The sequence below is a fragment of the Corylus avellana genome, chromosome ca6 (genome assembly GCF_901000735.1).
Source record: "Corylus avellana chromosome ca6, CavTom2PMs-1.0".
Classification (NCBI taxonomy): domain Eukaryota; kingdom Viridiplantae; phylum Streptophyta; class Magnoliopsida; order Fagales; family Betulaceae; genus Corylus; species Corylus avellana.
This window is the reverse complement of record NC_081546.1, coordinates 5,361,412-5,378,755: the sequence shown is the minus strand read 5'-3', so window position 1 is coordinate 5,378,755 and position 17,344 is coordinate 5,361,412. Positions and strand designations below refer to the sequence as shown.

General features: G+C 35.9%; 2 protein-coding genes across 2 annotated transcripts; one reads left to right on the top strand and one right to left on the bottom strand.

Moving 5' to 3' along the window:
* Nucleotides 1-1,070: 1,070 nt before the first annotated feature.
* LOC132184057 (uncharacterized) lies at nucleotides 1,071-4,350 on the bottom strand. Its single transcript, XM_059597540.1, has 3 exons — nucleotides 4,167-4,350; nucleotides 3,294-3,364; nucleotides 1,071-1,855 (listed from the first exon to the last, which is right to left on the bottom strand). The coding sequence occupies exons 1-3, from the start codon at nucleotides 4,348-4,350 to the stop codon at nucleotides 1,274-1,276; spliced, it is 837 nt and encodes a 278-aa protein (XP_059453523.1). The 3' UTR covers nucleotides 1,071-1,273.
* Nucleotides 4,351-6,311: 1,961 nt separating this feature from the next.
* Nucleotides 6,312-16,885, top strand: LOC132184652 (uncharacterized). Its single transcript, XM_059598368.1, has 7 exons — nucleotides 6,312-6,663; nucleotides 8,350-9,159; nucleotides 11,486-11,841; nucleotides 13,796-14,007; nucleotides 15,689-15,945; nucleotides 16,047-16,225; nucleotides 16,338-16,885. Exons 1-7 carry the CDS (start codon nucleotides 6,408-6,410, stop codon nucleotides 16,419-16,421), a joined length of 2,154 nt encoding a protein of 717 aa, XP_059454351.1. The 5' UTR covers nucleotides 6,312-6,407; the 3' UTR covers nucleotides 16,422-16,885.
* The last annotated feature ends 459 nt before the right edge of the window (nucleotides 16,886-17,344 follow it).

Sequence of the window (17,344 nt, the reverse complement as noted above, 5' to 3'; positions counted from 1 at the left end):
AGTTTGTGAAGAGAGAAAAGCTACGAGCTCCTTTATAAAAGGACAAGGTGTAGGCACTCGTAGTCTTTCATGCGCAACTTTAAAGCTTTTCATGGGCACCATAATGTCATTCCCAACTGACTTTCCAGTTCATCTGTATCACTCCAAATATAAGAGCATTTTATTTTATTTTTAATCCTTTTAAAGTCAATTCAATAATGATTTTAAAAATCACGTTAAATTTGAGATGATAAAATGATGATACGTAGCATTACTTGAATATTAAATTGCACCAATTATTAATTGTCTTGACTAATGACATGACTTATTTAACACGATGTGATAGTTTGAGGAGCCAATATGTCACCTTTAAAGTTTAAAGTTTGTAGCATAGGTCCAAAAATGGTGGTAATTTAGGGAGTTAAAAGTATATTTTTCCCACTCAATTACTTGTAATTTTCATTCTAATCATATTAAGAAGCTGTTTCACTTTTTTAATTAAGCAAATTATTTAGAGCATGTTTGGGATTGCATTTGAGAAATAAAGTTTTTAAGTCAAAAAGAGTTTTTGGACAAAAATTTCATTTTAAAGCTTTTGCCAAAAGTGTGTTTTGACAATTTTTAGGCTTTTTGAACCCTTAAAAGTGTTTTTAATTGTTTTACTAAACGATTATTTTTTTTTTCAAACGAACTTTTTAAGTGTTAAAAGCATTTTTATGCCCATCAAACGCAATCCCAAACATACCCTTAGTATTTTATTTAATTGAAAACAGAGAATTCAAATGACTTAGCTATTTCTATTTACAATAGTTTATTTAATTGAGCTTCTCAAGACTCAAAGCAAATTAGTTTCTTTCCATCCTGTTCTTGCATATGAAATCCCACAGTACTCTGTTTTCTACGACAAAGATATACATTGCTCATTTACAAGAACCTACTCAATCTTTCTGGCTTATATAGCTCTGTAGTTTAGGCTGCTGGCAACATAAGAACATAAATACTTTTTCAAATCAAATTTACATTTTTTAGAATGATGGAATATGGATGAGGTTCAACTCTAATAGTTGATGAAATTTAAAGAAAAAAAACCCAATAGTTGAACATTCAAGTTTCAAAGAACTCTGAACTGATACAGATTGAAAAAAGAAATGATCTTTAGATCAAATGAACTGATACAGGCATATTCTCATTGAATACATTTGAACTTACAAATCAAGTCAACTTCAACATTAGTTTCAGTATAGTAAAATGATCCATTTTGTATACAGAGAAAAGCATATAAACTAGTAGACAGCTAAAACCGAACCCAACATCGAGTGCATTGTGCCATGCAATCTCCCTTACAATCAACATTATAACCCAACACTTTCGGGTTTCGAAGAAGAAGGTTGCGAAGGGATTTCCCTTTTATTCCCCATTCCTTTTCCAAGATCTGCACATTGGATTTTAACTCATGTTCAAGGCCACATCCAAGAACTTCAGGAAATTTTTTCAGCAACTTGCAGATATCATCATTGGAAAGGCTTAAACCCCTAAGATAATCCAATACTTCATTGACAACTTCAAATTTTGGTACTTCTCTTTTACGTTCTTCACCCCAGTAGGGTGAATGAAACTGGCCAAATGCTTTTCCAAGTATCTTGTCTTCCTCCTCAACACTTAAACTGAATGCAGATAGAGCTTGCCTGCATGCTTCCCACGTCTTCCTATCTTCATTGCTCAAAGTTAAATTTTCAATTTGTGCGGTTGAATGTATTGCCCATTTCTTAGGAGAGAAATTGGTGGACCTAGCTCCTCTGAGCACATCTTGTGGAAGACCATTAGAGAAGTTCACATTGAACAACACGATATTTGGCTTAGCAGTGGCAAGATCAGCCTGTATTGAGAAATTGCTGATCAAATTTTAAGATTTCATAGGCAAGAAATATAATCAAATTAAAAAATATGATTCTGACCCCAAGTTTAACAATCAAGACTACCAAACCAATTATTAAGCCATTTAATTAATAAAGATAAAATCCCCACAATCAAAATAAGCAGAAAATAAACTAGACGCATACTTTTTTTATGACAAAATAGATTTCTTTAGAATAACTCTTCAAAAGTAAAACCACTCTGTGAATAAACCAGCACATCAAAGTATCAAGCACAAACTCAAAGTTCCAGATTTGGGGATAAACCAGCACATCACAGACCACCTCTACCAGGCTACCAAATAATGCAAAGAAGATGACCAACTAGCTCTCCATCATGCTTGCACATAAAGCATAAACTCACAACAGTTGTTTTCTCCTTGATTTTCAGTTCTTAAAGCTGCAGACTTTCCACAAAACATCATGTAACACCACAATGCCAAACATTCTTCAATGAAAACCTCTGCTTGACCTAACCCAAAGTGTCCCATCCTCCCCTAGCAGTCACGTGCATCACAAAGAAGACTCTAAAGAAAGCATCCACTGGCATAGACAATACAGAAGCTGGCCTAATTGACTGAGGGTTGCAATGTCACCCTCCTCCAAACCCCCCATATAAATTCTCACCATTGCCCTCTTATCTAAAGCTATAGCAATGACATCTTGAAAACTTCTTTACCAAAACAAGACCCTATTCCTGTCTCCCACCCTAAAAGCAACAAACCTCCTAAACTTCCCACAACCGTTCCTTAAAACTTCTTTCTTTTTTCCCCCCTCTTTGATAAGTAACAATAGTTCCTGAAATTTTTCCACAGACAAACACCAAAAGAATTGTGACAAGCTAAGTGCACCAACATCGTAACAGCTTGAATCCAGAGTTCCATACTTCTTTCTCATTGGGTATGTTCTTCTCTTCATTCAGCTATATGCCAGTTCTCTTGAATGTTTCGGGGATTGTATATTGAGCCACCACAAAGACTTCAATCTTATAACTTGGAATTGGGGCAAAAAACTATTCAGAATCAACAGATATCAATCCAACCACTGGCAATGGGAAACCATATTAATATGAATTACTCATGAATCATTAAAATAAAGGTTACATATGTCCAAATGCCTATACCAAATCATATATGGTTGAAAGCAGCCAAGACTAACCAAAGCTTAAAGCGGTGCACATTTTGGCATAGGTGACTCAACGCCCAAACCAAATTACATATGATTGAAAGCTTTTGTTCCTCATGCACATATATGACACATGGCAATGATTCCAATCTACTAAATTGATTACATTTTGAAGTCAGATCAGCTTCTTATATAGGCTAAAGAGGCCATAGTTGAATTCATTTAAGTTTCACCTATTCAAAAGAGGAATGCATGAATTGGTAGTTTGGTACTCACAGCGGAAAAGCAGAAGGGTGTTGCAGAACCAAAGGTCAAGAGAGGAGAAGCCAATGATTTCCCTAGCATCCCTGTACCGCCAAAAATAAACAGAAAAAAAAAAAAAAAAAAAAAAGAAAGAAAAAGAGAGAGAGAGAGAGAGAGAGAGAGAGAGAGAAGGAAAATAGGGTAGGAATTAGGAAATATATATTAGACAAAGAAACAACAATTCAGAGAATAAAGAGAAAAACTAAAAAAAGTTAGAGTGAGACAGGTGAAAGATTATAGTTATCTGCAAATAACTATTTAACATACAGAGCTCAAGACATTTAACATAGCATCTGACCTTCAGTTAATTATAAAAAATAAAAAATAAAATAAAAACTAAATTCTCATACATATCGACTATCAACCTTTTGGTCAAAAAACTTCCTCTAGATTAAAATTTTCACAACCTAACTAATTTAAGTTCAGAGATGTTGTTGCGCAAGAACAAATCCACAGAAAGAAGCTATTTTTTCCTTTTTTTGTTTAAGATGACAAATCACTTCTACTACACAGAAATGAAACAGTCGAAGCAAATCCCATTGGCCCAGACTGTTAGCCATATTATTACCTAGTCCTTTTAACGTCACCAAAAGACAGAAAAGAACAACTTTTGACGATGGGTCAGCCTCAATGACATCCTGCTAAAATCAAATTCAAAACCCAAAACTGCAAAAACCCATCAATCTTCATTCATCACCCTTTCAGAAAAAAAAAAAAAAAAAAAAGCTAGTGGATTAGACATTCATTGGGGATATAGAGCCACGCCTCTTAGAATTTCTATGATATAAAAGCGGAAATGAATTACTATGATACCTCTGTTTGAAAAACTGAGAAGTGGATGAATACCTGGATGCAAGCTGCAAAAGGGTGCTTCCTTCCTTGCCACCAGCACCCAACGGAAAGTGGGGCCCTGTTCCAGTATATGCGCCACAGGAACTGGGATCAGAAGCCAAAAGCCTTCGTCCGTCGGTTTTGATTCTAGACTTATAGTCAAATGGCTAGTGTGGCCTAAGGGTCTGTTTGGCTGCATTGAATCCTATACCCCAAGCTTCGGATAGCACAATCAAGAATCCGTTTTATCATGAATCCAAATGCAATTTAAAACCCCAAAAAACTATTTTTTATTTGGTGTATTTAGTTTATTCAATTTTTAATATAATAATTATAAAAAATAAAAATGTCATGTCAGTTACGTCAATCACTATATGATTAAATTTGTTTGAGTTACGGGATCCGTATTAGATATGCTTAAATATAAGAATTAGACTTATAGTAGAACTCGTTAACATCCTACTTAGAGATAACTCCCCTAGAAGATAATTCTAATGAGGGTTAAATACTAAATACTTTCGGGTTTCATTGCTTTATTTTTTCCTTTTAAGGTTTGATTTTTATTATAAGAAGTCCCTATGGTTTTGATAATAGATCAAGTTAGTTGACCGTTAGTTAACTTAACAGAATTTCACGTTGACCAATTAAATGTTGACACGTGACACCTACTTAAAATTTTTTTAATTTTTTTTAATTAAAAAATGTTTTTTTTTAAAAAAAAAAAATTTGGGGGTGGCCATGGAGCCTAGGGAGTGGCCAAATAGCCGAGTCACCCCCAATTTATTTATTTTTTTTAAATCATTTTTTAATTTTAAAAAAATTTTCAGTATGTGTCACGTGTTAACATTTGATTGGTTCACGTGGAATTCCGTTAAGTCAACTAACTGTCAACTGACGAAGGACTAACTTAGTCTATTATCAAAACCACAGAAACCTTCTGTGATAAAAATCAAACCCTAAAGAAAAAAAATAAAGCAATGAAACTCCAGGGGTATTTAGTATTTAACCCTTTTAATAATAATTGGGGTTTTATCCCTAGTACTAAGTGCACCCTTGTGCCACTACTCTTATTGTACTCTACGAGTAATTCTAGAAAGCCTACTTGTATCCTACTAAGAATGATGTGCCTATTAAAATTACCATTTGATCAAAATTCAATAATGATCAATCTCATGCTAGTTGGTAATTTTAATAGTCACGCCACATCATTCTTTGTAGGACATAAGTAAGACACAAGTAGGCCTCTTAAAATTACTCTTATTCTATAGCTCACATGTTATTAAAAAAATAAATACATATCACTTTTATAAATTAGGTTGAAATTTTTTTTTTCAACTCAAGGAAAATTTTGTGCATGCAAAAAAAAAAAAAAAATAATAATAATAATAATTTACTCTCTACACTCAATTATGTTCATTGACTTAATAAACTCGTTCAGTGTATCATTAGCTTAAATATGACACGTGCCACAGTTTTATTAGCTATGGCGTGCCATATTAAAAGTTGTACTTATCCCGAGATTTTTTCTTTTTTTTTCCGACCTTTTCCGTTTACCTCATTTGAAGCAAAATTTTCCCGTGAATCACGCACATTATGAAATTGAAAACAAGTTGGATCACACGATTTGCATTCCCACACAATACAGCCAGCCACACGGCACAACTCTTCTCTTCTCTCACGGTACGGGTCGACCCGCATTGCAAAATAAATCTCAAAGTATGATTTTGACGTCTAAATTGCAGGAAAGGCAATGTTAGGAAATATGAATATTCAATGTTAACATTTGATTTGACAATGAATCTAATTATTTTTTCTTTAAATAAATATACCAAACTCTAAAGTTGTAATTCTTTAACTTTTTAATGAGAAGAAAAAAGAAAAAGAACAAAGAGAAATCCGGGTATGGGTCGGGTATAAGAGTACTTTACTAATTCCGATGCTACGGGGAAGTCAAAAGCCTCAATAAGTCCACCGCCCTCCACCGCCGGGCAATCTCACGCGGCCGCTCTCTTTTATCATTGATAATCATTTTGAAAATTCAAAATAAATAATCTCTATTTAAAAATCTCACGCTTCCTTCCTTCACACTCCTCCAGTGATTATCGATCTCTAACCAAATAATAAACACATAATTCAAAAAAGTTATTAAAAAAAAAGAAAAAAGAAATAGATAGACTATCTCTCTCTCTCTCTCTCTCTCTCTTCTCTCTTCTCTCTTGTGTGAGTTGCTCAGAGCCAGAGTTCTACAATGCTAGAATGGCTCAGCACAGGCAATCAGGAGCGGAGAGGTTCCTCGGGCCACGTGGCCATGATCTCCACCATTCTTCCAACGGCGCGCCCGATCACCTCGCCATCGGGATTCGCGCCGCTCCGCACAAGCCGGCTCGTCCTCGGCGCTCGGCTCGGTCCGACAAGAGTCGTCGCGTCTCCGTCGGCGCCGTCATTGTGATCCTCTCTCTCGTGCTCGTCGTCACCGTCTTGGCGTACTATTACCTCGCCAGAGACACCAAAGGTTAGTTTCTAAGCCTTTTCGTTTTGCTATTGAGAAGACGACTGCGTATTTGCTCGCTTTTCTTTGTTCGGTAACTGTGCAGATCTCTGAGTTATATGTGTTATATGTTATCTTTCCTGAGATGAATTTCAGTTATTCTTCAATGCATTTTGATTTGGCATGTTTGATGTGTTTGTTCGCTGAAATAATGTACGAACGTGTCGATCACCATATGTCAACACCGTGGCTTCCATCCTTTCTGAATGTATTTTGCGGTTTTGGTGAGATGAGAGAGTGATATTGCATTCTACTTCAGACCAGGAACTTGAATCGTTTTTCCAGTACTTGTGAATATGTTTCTATTTCTGTATTCTACTGAATGCCTGTTTGGTTGACAAGAAACTTCGATGAAAGAAAGCTGGAATCTGAATTTTGTGTGGCCATGTTGTTTTGAGGTTCAATAACCCTTTGATTGGTTGCATTGGAGATGGAGGAAAGTGAAATAAAATGAAATTATTGGGACTGTGTTGTTTTGAGGTTTCAATAACCCTTTGATTGGTTACATTGGAGATGCAGGAAAGGGAAATTAAATGAAATTATTGGGACTTGAATGATTCAAATCAACTCAAGTCGAGAGATGGGTTGATTAGATTCAGTGAGTGGTAAAGGTTTTTGCTTTCTTGGGTCCCAAACTAGTGAAACTTTTATGAGTCAAAACATACGCAATTTATTTTCCTACAGTTTATTTGCCTCCAAACCGTGTGTAAATGGAAACTTGCCTTTGCTAGCCAAATAGTTGTTTGATAACCAAATGGAAAGGCAAGGTGTATAATATCAAGGTGTTGTTTGATCACCAAAATGAGCGCTTGTTCATTTCAAGTGCATCTGATGATGAGCTTAGAAAAAAAAAAAAAAGAAGTGCATTTGTTGAGCTTGCATCTTTATGTTCAAATATTTTAGAGTTTGATAATGTTTAATAGTTCAGGATCTATTAGGAAAAAAATTCACTTAAATCTACAGTTGCTCATGGCTTATTGTTGAATGCTGAATATTTTCTATTGTTTTTGAAGTGATATGCATATCCATGTATGCACGTGCACACGCGCACACACACACATATATATATATTCATTCTTTTTGTTTCTTGTCATTCTTGCAACAAGTAACATCACCACCACCATGACTGTTGTCCGTGCTTTGAGTGACAACTATCAATGCTACTTCAGAATAATTGCTCCCATGTCTACTTCCACTAGCACCACCAACTTGGTGCGGCTCACACAACACCACCATCATGATCTTTATGAATGTCATAGCACCATCCCTCCAGCATCATCCATTACCATCATTGTTAACCATAGGCTACTCATTATTGTCATCACCACCCGCCACCTCCACCACCACCTTTGATTTGGTTGTTGCCACCAGTTCTACCACCAAATAGCTAGAAAGAAGCAAAAGAACCATATTATTCAGAAAAATCTTAAAGTAATCGTTCTTTGGGTCAAGACTATTATCGAATACTCTATTCAATGGGGTGCATAAGTCTAAGAAATTGAATAGCGGCTAAATCCCATAACTTATTTCTTCTTCTACATTTTCTTCTCTCAAAATAGATTAATAAGCTTGATTATTCATTTGTATTCTCTGATTGTGGAGGTATGAGTTTTATCAAAGGATTTAATGCCTATTTATGTGTTGCTGCAGATATAGATAGTTATCATGTTGAGAAGGATGAATTGAAGAATGATGATTTTCTTACAAATGTGACACGGACACAGAGAAATAAAGTTCTCAGATTTGGCCAGGGTTCAGTAGGGCATGGCCGAGACTCAAGGTATTGGGATAGAGATGATAGGAGAAGGGATGAAGATTACAATGAGGACGTGGTGGAGCATTCTGGCATGGATGCTACTGATAAAGCTTCTGATGATGTTCTCGTGAAAATGAGGAATGGCAACAAGAAGCCCTCTCTTGGTGATTCTATCAAGGGTTCACATCAGAGAAGCATTGGGTTGTACAATGAAGATGGGCGTGATGAATTGAAAATGTATGAAGCACAATATGAGGCATCTTTGGAGAATGTGGGACGAACATCTACGGAAAGTGGAAGTAAAGATCAACTGTCTGATGTTGAGGATTTGGAAAAGCAGGATGAGGTGGTTGATGCTGATGATGAGTATGATGATGGTTTTGACTTTCATGATGCTCGAAAGGAAGACTATGATGACATTGGAGATGAGAAAGGGGACCATTTAGATGTAGCAAATTCACACAATGAAGATAGTAGAAACTCTAGGGAGTTGTCTGATTTTCTTAGTGTTGAAACCAAGAATCGGAATGTAGCTGAGGAGGTGGAGAAAACCTCCACCAATTCATACGAGAATGATTCTTCTTTAAATTTGCGAGATTTTGCTAATGTCAACACAAATTCCAGATATGTTGGTGTCATCGAAAGAAAGTCTATTCGGTCACGGTCTGATTCAAAGAGGAAAGCAAAGCGTCGCAAATATTCTGGTAAAATTTCTGATTTCTTATGCAAATGATCTGGGTGCATGTTAGTATATTATTCCATTAACTGAAATTGAATTAGATTGTGCCAACAAAATTATAACTTTCTTGTAGTCTGGGATTTATTATTCATTTTGATGCCCACAACTGCTAGTTAAGCCAAATAAAGATTATTTTACATCTTTTACAACCTCTTACAAAGACATGACATGGGTGATGAATGGGATCCCCAAGAAATGATATGAGTTTGTCACTAAATACGTGGAACTTGAAAGCATAAGGTTTAGCTAGTGACTGACAATCTATGTGTAAAGATTTTAGGTGATTTAGACAAAAATGTGGCTTGCTAGTCATGGTTTTTTTTTTTTTTGGGGGGGGGGAACAAGGCTCCCTTGCCTATTGAGATTGTTGTGGGCAGCATGCCAACTGATTGAAGGTTAATTGAGAAACTAGTTCACTAGTTTTTGTTGCAATATATCATTATACACTAAGGTAAATTTCTGACATGAAAGAAGTCAAAGTTATGGGTATCAGCTAGTTTGGCTAGTAAAGTCTCTTATCGTTGTATACGAGGGTTGTGATTGAATCCATCTACAATCGGGAGGGAGGGAGGGCTCTAAGGTATGGGAGAGTGTTTCCTCTGTTGTGTAATCTATAACTCAATGGCGGAGAGTGTTTCCTCTGTTGTGTAATCTATAACACAATGGCCTTTGGTGGACCAAAAGAAATAAAATGAGAAAGAAGACAAATGTCATGTTTGTTAAATGGATTTTTTTTTTTTTTTTTTTCTGTTCTCAAAACAAATACATTAATACATAACTCAAAAACATAAAACACCCTTGAAAACACAAACTCTTTTTATAAATCTGTATTCTTCCCTTGTAGAAATATTTTAACAAAACATGTGATTAATTTGTAGAGGTAAAAGCTAACTTATTATTTTAAAAATTATTATTATTTAAAAAAAAGAAAAAAGAAAAAGATAAGGGTGGCCGTGCAAGGGTGGCCACGCAACCACCTTGACATTTTTTGGTTGGATAAGTAATTGCCAATTCATTAAAACTTGCAAAGGCACAACCCAAATACATAGGAAGTGTACAAGAGAGAATCCTTGCAAGTTGTGGAGAAGAGATCTAAAAAAGCATGAAAATTCAATAAATTACAATTTGAGGCCACCAATCGAAGTTCCTCATGAGTCGAAGCCTAGTTCTGAATGCCTGGTTGTTAACATGGGATTTATAGCCTGTGAATCCTTGCAAGTTGTGGAGAAGAGATCTAAAAAAGCATGAAAATTCAAAAAATTACAATTTGAGGGCCACCAATCGAAGTTCCTCATGAGCCGAAGCCTAGTTCTGAATGCCTGGTTGTTAACATGGGATTTATAGCCTGTGAAGCTAAAGGGAAGGCCAAGATGGGCTTCGTGGGTTCTTGGCCCAAATTCTCTTTTAAACCCAAGTTTTGTAAATGGGGTTCGGGTTACCCCGTGTTTAAGGGGCAAGAACGTTTACCTGGTCAAATAATTGAGAATCTCTCTCTTGGTCAAGAATTGATTCTTTCTTGGTTTCTTCGGAGTAGGAAGGCCAATTTCCTGGTGTGTCACAGAGGAGGCTTCCTAGATTTTGCTTGGATCATTTCCCAATCCTCCTCGACTGAGGTGACTTTCATAGGGGTAGTAGGTCATCAAAATTGGAAATATGTGGCTAAAGTCTGAGGGCTTTGTGGACAGGGTGAAACAGTGTCGAGATTCTTATCTTTTCCAAGGTACTCCTAGCTTCATTTTAGCTAGCTAGCTTAAGGCCTTGAAAGTTGACCTAAAGAGATGGAATGAGGTGTTTCACAATGTAGAAACGAAGTTCCTTTTGGAGGAGCTGTGTTCTCGGTATCATTGAAGAGGGGAGGGGATTAAGTGTTGGGGAGAGTGGGAAGAAGGCATAAATTGTTAGCGAACTAGAAAGATCCACTCTCATGGACGAAGTGAGTTGGAGGCAGAAATCTAGGATCTTGTGGCTCAGGGAAGGTTATAAGTGCATGAAGTTTTTTCACATGACGGCTTACTCTAACAAAAGAAGGAACTCCATTGACTCCTTGTTGATTGATGGCACTATTTGTACCAACTGATCACTGATCAGTGAGATCAGTGACACTATTTCTACTATTCCTCATCAATCTACTCATCCTTATGAATTATTGATCCTAGATACTGAAAGTAGTCACTCTTTGCTGTCTCTTGACCATCAAGTGTTACTATCCCTCCATCCCTGTTTCTACATTTTACTCACTTTCTATGTACTCAGTTTTAGTCCTACTGACATATAATGTTTAATTGCTTTAGGTTCCTCTTGTGAGATGAAGTTCTTAAACTCTACTGCACAGCTTGTAGAGCCTTTAGAAAGTAGAAAGTTTGCAAGATTTACCTTGCAGTACACAGATGTAGAGGAGAAGCCCAGTGGACAAGAACAATGGGAGCCTAGGTTTGCAGGACATCAGAGTTTGGAAGAAAGGGAAAATTCATTTTTGGCCCATGATCAGAAAATAAATTGTGGCCTTGTTAAAGGTCCCAAAGGATCCCCAAGTACAGGGTTTGACTTGGCAGAAGATGACGTAAACTACATCAGTAAATGCCACATTGCTGTGGTCTCTTGCATTTTTGGAAATTCAGACCGCTTGAGGACACCGACTGGTAAAACGGTACAGTTTTTTTCTTTTCTTTTTTTAATTGAGAAACAAGAATGTTCACTATTATGCTAGAAGAAAAAGACATTTATTCTGGAGAATTATGCCTGTACCTAGAAGAAATAGGAATCTTTTCTACTTCCTCTATGGCATTCTATTGTATTTCTTTTGAGCTGTTGAGTTTTAATATCATCTTCAAGGAGCAATTGCACTTCAAATATGGTGTTTCTGCTGGACACATTTGGATGCTGTGATTGTATATTGTCTCTGAAATATCTATCTGACATATTATATTATTTTACAGTATGAATTTGTAATTATCAGTTGAGACTTTAAATGAGGAGGCGGCTGTGATAGTTTTACATTATCATAAAAGATGAACAACAATCTTTCTTATATATATATTTTGCTTCGTTGAGCAGGTGTATTTTTGTGCAAAATTGTCTTTTAGACTTATCGTGAAGGTAGAAAGTTTGAACCTCAATTTAAGATATTGATGCCTAAAAAGATTAGTGGAAGTGAAAACTAAAAATCTTATGCTTAATAATGATATTTGTTCTACTTCCTAATATGGATACTGTTAAGCATGTGAATATACTTTTGGGTCCTTCAGTAAACATAGCCCTCTGTGAACATGCCACCTGGTGTTATGTGGGGCCCACGTGATGTAAACACAGTTGGAAATTAGGCTACTCTTGTTTATGTGGTGCCTAGGTTAGGAATAAGATGTGCAACTCTGGGATAAAGGCTCTAGGCTATTTATGGTGAAGAAGTGTGATGGGGTTTTAGGCTTTCTTTAATAGGTTTGGTAAATAAGAAAAGTCTAAGCTTGTTTATTTATTTATTTTTTGATAAGTAAGATTGTTTATTTATAAAAAAAGAAAAGAAAAGTCTAAGCTTGCGACCTTAGAGGAGGAGGGGGAGGACACATGGAAAATTACATTCATCAAAGGTTGATTATATTTGAAGTACAGTGAAACATATCTTTCTCATAGGATTATTATTATTTTTTTTTTTTTGTTGGATAAGTACACAGGATTACTTATAATATAGAAGTGAGAAATTCAGAAAGGGAGACTTAAAAATTTGGCTTGAAACTGCTTAAAACACACATTAGACTTCAGTAACGAACTCTAATCAAAATTCTACCCATGGGCCAAGTCTAAGAAATCTTGAAACATACTCATTTATTAATATGAAAAAAATTACGCAAACTTCCTACTAACATAGGAAAACATAGGTTCAAAGTTGATCTCAAAGCAAGTGATTTACAGTCCTTGGAAAGTGCCAAATTGGATAGACTTTTTAGCTGCCTATATTTGCTCTTTTTTTTTTGATATTCAGGGCGTTGCTCCGACTAGATATCTGGGACACCATGCGAAGTGCCTCCTTCATACAGCTTGGATAAAGTTCGGGCTTTTGCCCGTGGTGTGGCCCAAGGAATTGTTTACATTCAAGGGGGTCGAACCTTAGACCTAATACTTTATGAGACACCAAGGTCAAGTGACTTACTATTCCAGCCAACCCCTTGGGGGTTTATGCTGCTTTTCTTAACCTCATGTTGTCTGCAATTTCATCATTACCCATGCCATGTGCATCAGGGAACCTATAGTTACTGTGCCAGCTGGAAAATTTAAGAGCTATTGTGCTACCCTTTTAATAATCATTACGTAATGATTTGCATCCCAGATGTTAACAGGAATTTAAATTTGAAACTAGAAGTCACATCTTGATGCAAATTGAGGCCGAATTAAGTAGATGTCCTTTTTTTTTTTTCCCACTTTTACAAAGGGGTATTAGATGTGATAAAATTTGATGGGATTTTCTAAGGTTACAGTGATTTTGAGTTACATGTGGTTGATTTTGAATAACAATACTGTCCTGAATGTCATTTATATATTTGGTCTAGTTCTTTACCAAGAGTGTTGTCTGGGATTGTAGATGATGTCTCAGTTTCTCTTCATTCCAGGTGACTCGACTGTCAAGGAAAAACGTATGTTTTGTTATGTTCATGGATGAAGTTACTTTGCAGAAACTTTCTTCAGAAGGTCACGTACCAGATAGAATGGGTTTTATTGGCTTATGGAAGGTTGTGCTGGTGAAGAATCTACCTTATTCTGATATGCGAAGAGTGGGGAAAATACCTAAATTATTGCCACATAGGCTTTTTCCTTCTGCAAGGTAAGAATGAGACTACGTTGACTACAGAAGTGTGTGTTGCATTGCAGTTCATAGTAAAATGTTGTAGTCCCTATAGCTTGTAACTGAACTAATTTGTTTCTGTTCATCTGCATTTGCATTGATTAATATATATACGTACATATCATGGATGGCAGATGATAGTGATGATTATAATTCTTATCTACTGTCGAACTTGGTGATGGAAATTGAATGTCTAGTAAATTAGTAATGTTTAGATACAACATTACTTATCAAAAAAAAAAATAGTAATGTTTAGAAGAATCTCCCATCATGCAACCCTGTTTCAATTGCTATGTGGACCATTTAATTGTTGCTTTGTTAGAAATGTACTGGAATGTAGTCTTGATGACAATGTCTTTCTTTTTGAATATAATCTTTTTTAAGAGTTTATATGATATACCGAAAGATATGCATAGTTCATAGTGAATAAAATCTTTCTTCCACAGGCTATCATATTTTTTCAAGCTTGAAACTGGAATATGGTTCTCACTTTTTAAATTTATGTTTGCAAAGTTGTACCTAATTTTGATTGGGAGTAAGCTGTGACCTGTGAGTGTTGGAGAATATATTGATTACTCACATGTAGCTCATATTCTTACACAAACTTTTGTTAATTAATTAAAAGCATAGGTGTTTAGGTTACACCCAAAATTAGCTCCAGTATTTTAAATTTTTATGATTTGAATTATCAATGAAATACCCGACATGCTCTCAGAAGTTCATACTTTCTTTAATCTCTATATATCTTTTGAGTATTTAATGAAGAATTTTAAATTCCGCTTATTGTAGTCGTCTAACTTCTAGTACGAGACTGTTGCAGCATTTAACTGTCTGCTACCAAATTTGTAATATGCCATAGCAGTGCTTTAGAGGGCTCCCAGTTAATGCCTCGTACAAATGAAGTATACAAGATAAACATGTATACATAAACCTTTTTTTTTGGGTTGCTTTATTTATTTATTATTTTTTTGGGGGGGTTGTCTGTGAAGTGCGTAACAACCCAATCCAGCTGCATCATTGTACTAGGTTTGTGGTTTATAATGTTAAAGTTGCCCTCTCAGCTTAATGATTATAATTCTCAATAAGGTCTACTTGACATGAGTTAGTAGTTATTTATATTTTTGGTCAGAAAGGGTTGTCATCTTTCTATAAAATTCAATGCAGCTTTCCCAGAGAATCTAATCGAGAAGAAAGTATGCCTTTTGTTTATTATTAGTTTAGTGGTTGCTTAAGTTCCTTTCTGTGTATAAATAATGATGACATGATTTATATATATATACTTTTTCAAATTTGCTATAATTTTGATTTAGAGCTGCCAACAAAAAAAAATGAAAAAGGGTTAATGCTGGCTGTAAATCTTAGCTCCTTATTTCAAAATGTAAGTGCTATCAAGAAATTTGTGACTTTAGAGTAATACATCATAAATAAACACGCAAACTCTTTGTCCACTTTTATTCAAATGGAGCTGCTTGTCAAAGAAGTCCATTTTTACCATAGGACTTCTGTAGGAACTGCTTCTATGTCATATGTTGCTCATTGGAATTGTATATTTGCTGGTAAGGTGGGTATTCTATGCAAACAAGCACTGGCTCTTGTGGCATAATAATAAAAAAAGCACTGGCTCTTGTGTCTAAATCTCATGTATCTAAAATATTTTCAGGTATTCAATCTGGTTGGATAGCAAATTGCGTCTCCAACTTGACCCTCTTCTGATCTTGGAATACTTCTTGTGGCGAAAAGGTTATGAATATGCAATTTCTAATCACTATGACCGGCATTGTGTATGGGAAGAAGTTGTGCAGAATAAAAAACTGAACAAGTACAACCACACTATCATCGATGAACAATTTGCATTCTACCGGGCTGATGGGCTGCAAAGATTTAATGCGTCAGATCCAAACAAGCTTCTCCCTAGCAGTATGTGTTATATAAGAATTTATTATTGTCCAAACTTGCAGCTATATGTACTTCCTCCTACAATTTATGACATAATTTGCCTTCTGCTTTGCTGGCCACAGATGTACCTGAAGGATCTTTTATCATTAGGGCTCACACTCCGATGTCAAATTTGTTCTCCTGCCTTTGGTTCAATGAAGTTGAGCGGTTCACTCCTCGTGATCAACTGAGTTTCGCATATACATACCAGAAGTTGAGAAGGAAGAATCATGCCAAACCGTTTCGTCTTAATATGTTCAAGGTCAATATCCTATGGAATGTCACCGCCTTAAACTAAATGGAGACCATAATGACAGCACAAAGAATAAAATTTAAACTTAATCTAACTGTTCTGTTTGGTTCCTTACATCCAGGACTGTGAGAGGAGAGCCATAGCCAAGTTGTTTCATCACAGAGCAGAGGAAAAGCGGAATATTCGCCAAAGTGCAACGGAGTAAAAATGTGTCTTTGACCTTATCAATAGGAAGCTGGATTCTCTATGTTGTGCTTTGCCGCTCACTTCTTGAATGCCTGGTGAAGGTATGTCCTGTAATGTTCTAAATGTTGCAGAAGTGCTGCTTCTCCACATGATACATGAATTCTGTGAGTTTGATGTGAGGGATGGCTATAGCGGATGCAGAATTTTATTGGCAGTAAGTCATCTGTGGTGAGATCAACATTCTGCAGTATTTTGAACTGACCGTCTCTATAGAAACAGATAATTGCAATCCGCTTTAGCATCCATGTGATATCCATTTTTTTTTTCTCATTCATTACTTCGTTTGAATGCAAGCGAAGCGCCCGGTACCACAGCTACCATTCGATGTATCTTCCCTTCTCACTAACTCACTGAGTTCGTTGTTGCCTGTAAGAAATTTTGATTGGCCATTCAAGCTTGTATGATATTTGGGCAGTTCGACTAGTGATTTTGCAGTTCTGTTTTTTTTTTAGTCAGACAATGATTCATTATACCTATATTCTGAGTTGGCAGTGAAATTTTGTTTGGTCGCTCCATTGTTAAGAGAATGAAAGATTGACCATTTACTGAAAATTTGTTTTTTTTTTTTTTTTTAATAATTTTTTCTTCCTCTCTCTCGAAAGGCATTGGTGTTTTAGGAATCGTGATTGGTAGTGTGGGCAATTAAGTCACTACGTTTAAGGATTGTGAACATTTGTATAAGCATACTTTTGGGTTGGATATGTTTCCACTGACAATCATTTATTCTTATTTAATCAAAATTCAAATATGGTGCGTTGGTACTTGAATGCTGAGTTCGATTGTCAACGAATCAGTAAAAGCCTCTGAATTTTCCAAGTTAAATTTTGTCGTTGTTTCTAATAGCCTAATACCCCAACTGTTGTACTAAAGGCTCCCAAAACC

Coding starts and splice junctions, on each gene's coding strand:
- LOC132184057 (XM_059597540.1), bottom strand. CDS start 4,350: ATGCAGCCAAACAGACCCTTAGGCCACACTAGCCATTTGACTATAAGT. Junction 3,365..4,166: donor CTTTTGCAGCTTGCATCCAG/GTATTCATCCAC, acceptor TTGGCGGTACAG/GGATGCTAGGGAAATCATTG. Junction 1,856..3,293: donor CACCCTTCTGCTTTTCCGCT/GTGAGTACCAAA, acceptor TTCTCAATACAG/GCTGATCTTGCCACTGCTAA.
- LOC132184652 (XM_059598368.1), top strand. CDS start 6,408: ATGGCTCAGCACAGGCAATCAGGAGCGGAGAGGTTCCTCGGGCCACGT. Junction 11,842..13,795: donor GGACACCGACTGGTAAAACG/GTACAGTTTTTT, acceptor TCTTCATTCCAG/GTGACTCGACTGTCAAGGAA. Junction 16,226..16,337: donor TTCGTCTTAATATGTTCAAG/GTCAATATCCTA, acceptor CCTTACATCCAG/GACTGTGAGAGGAGAGCCAT.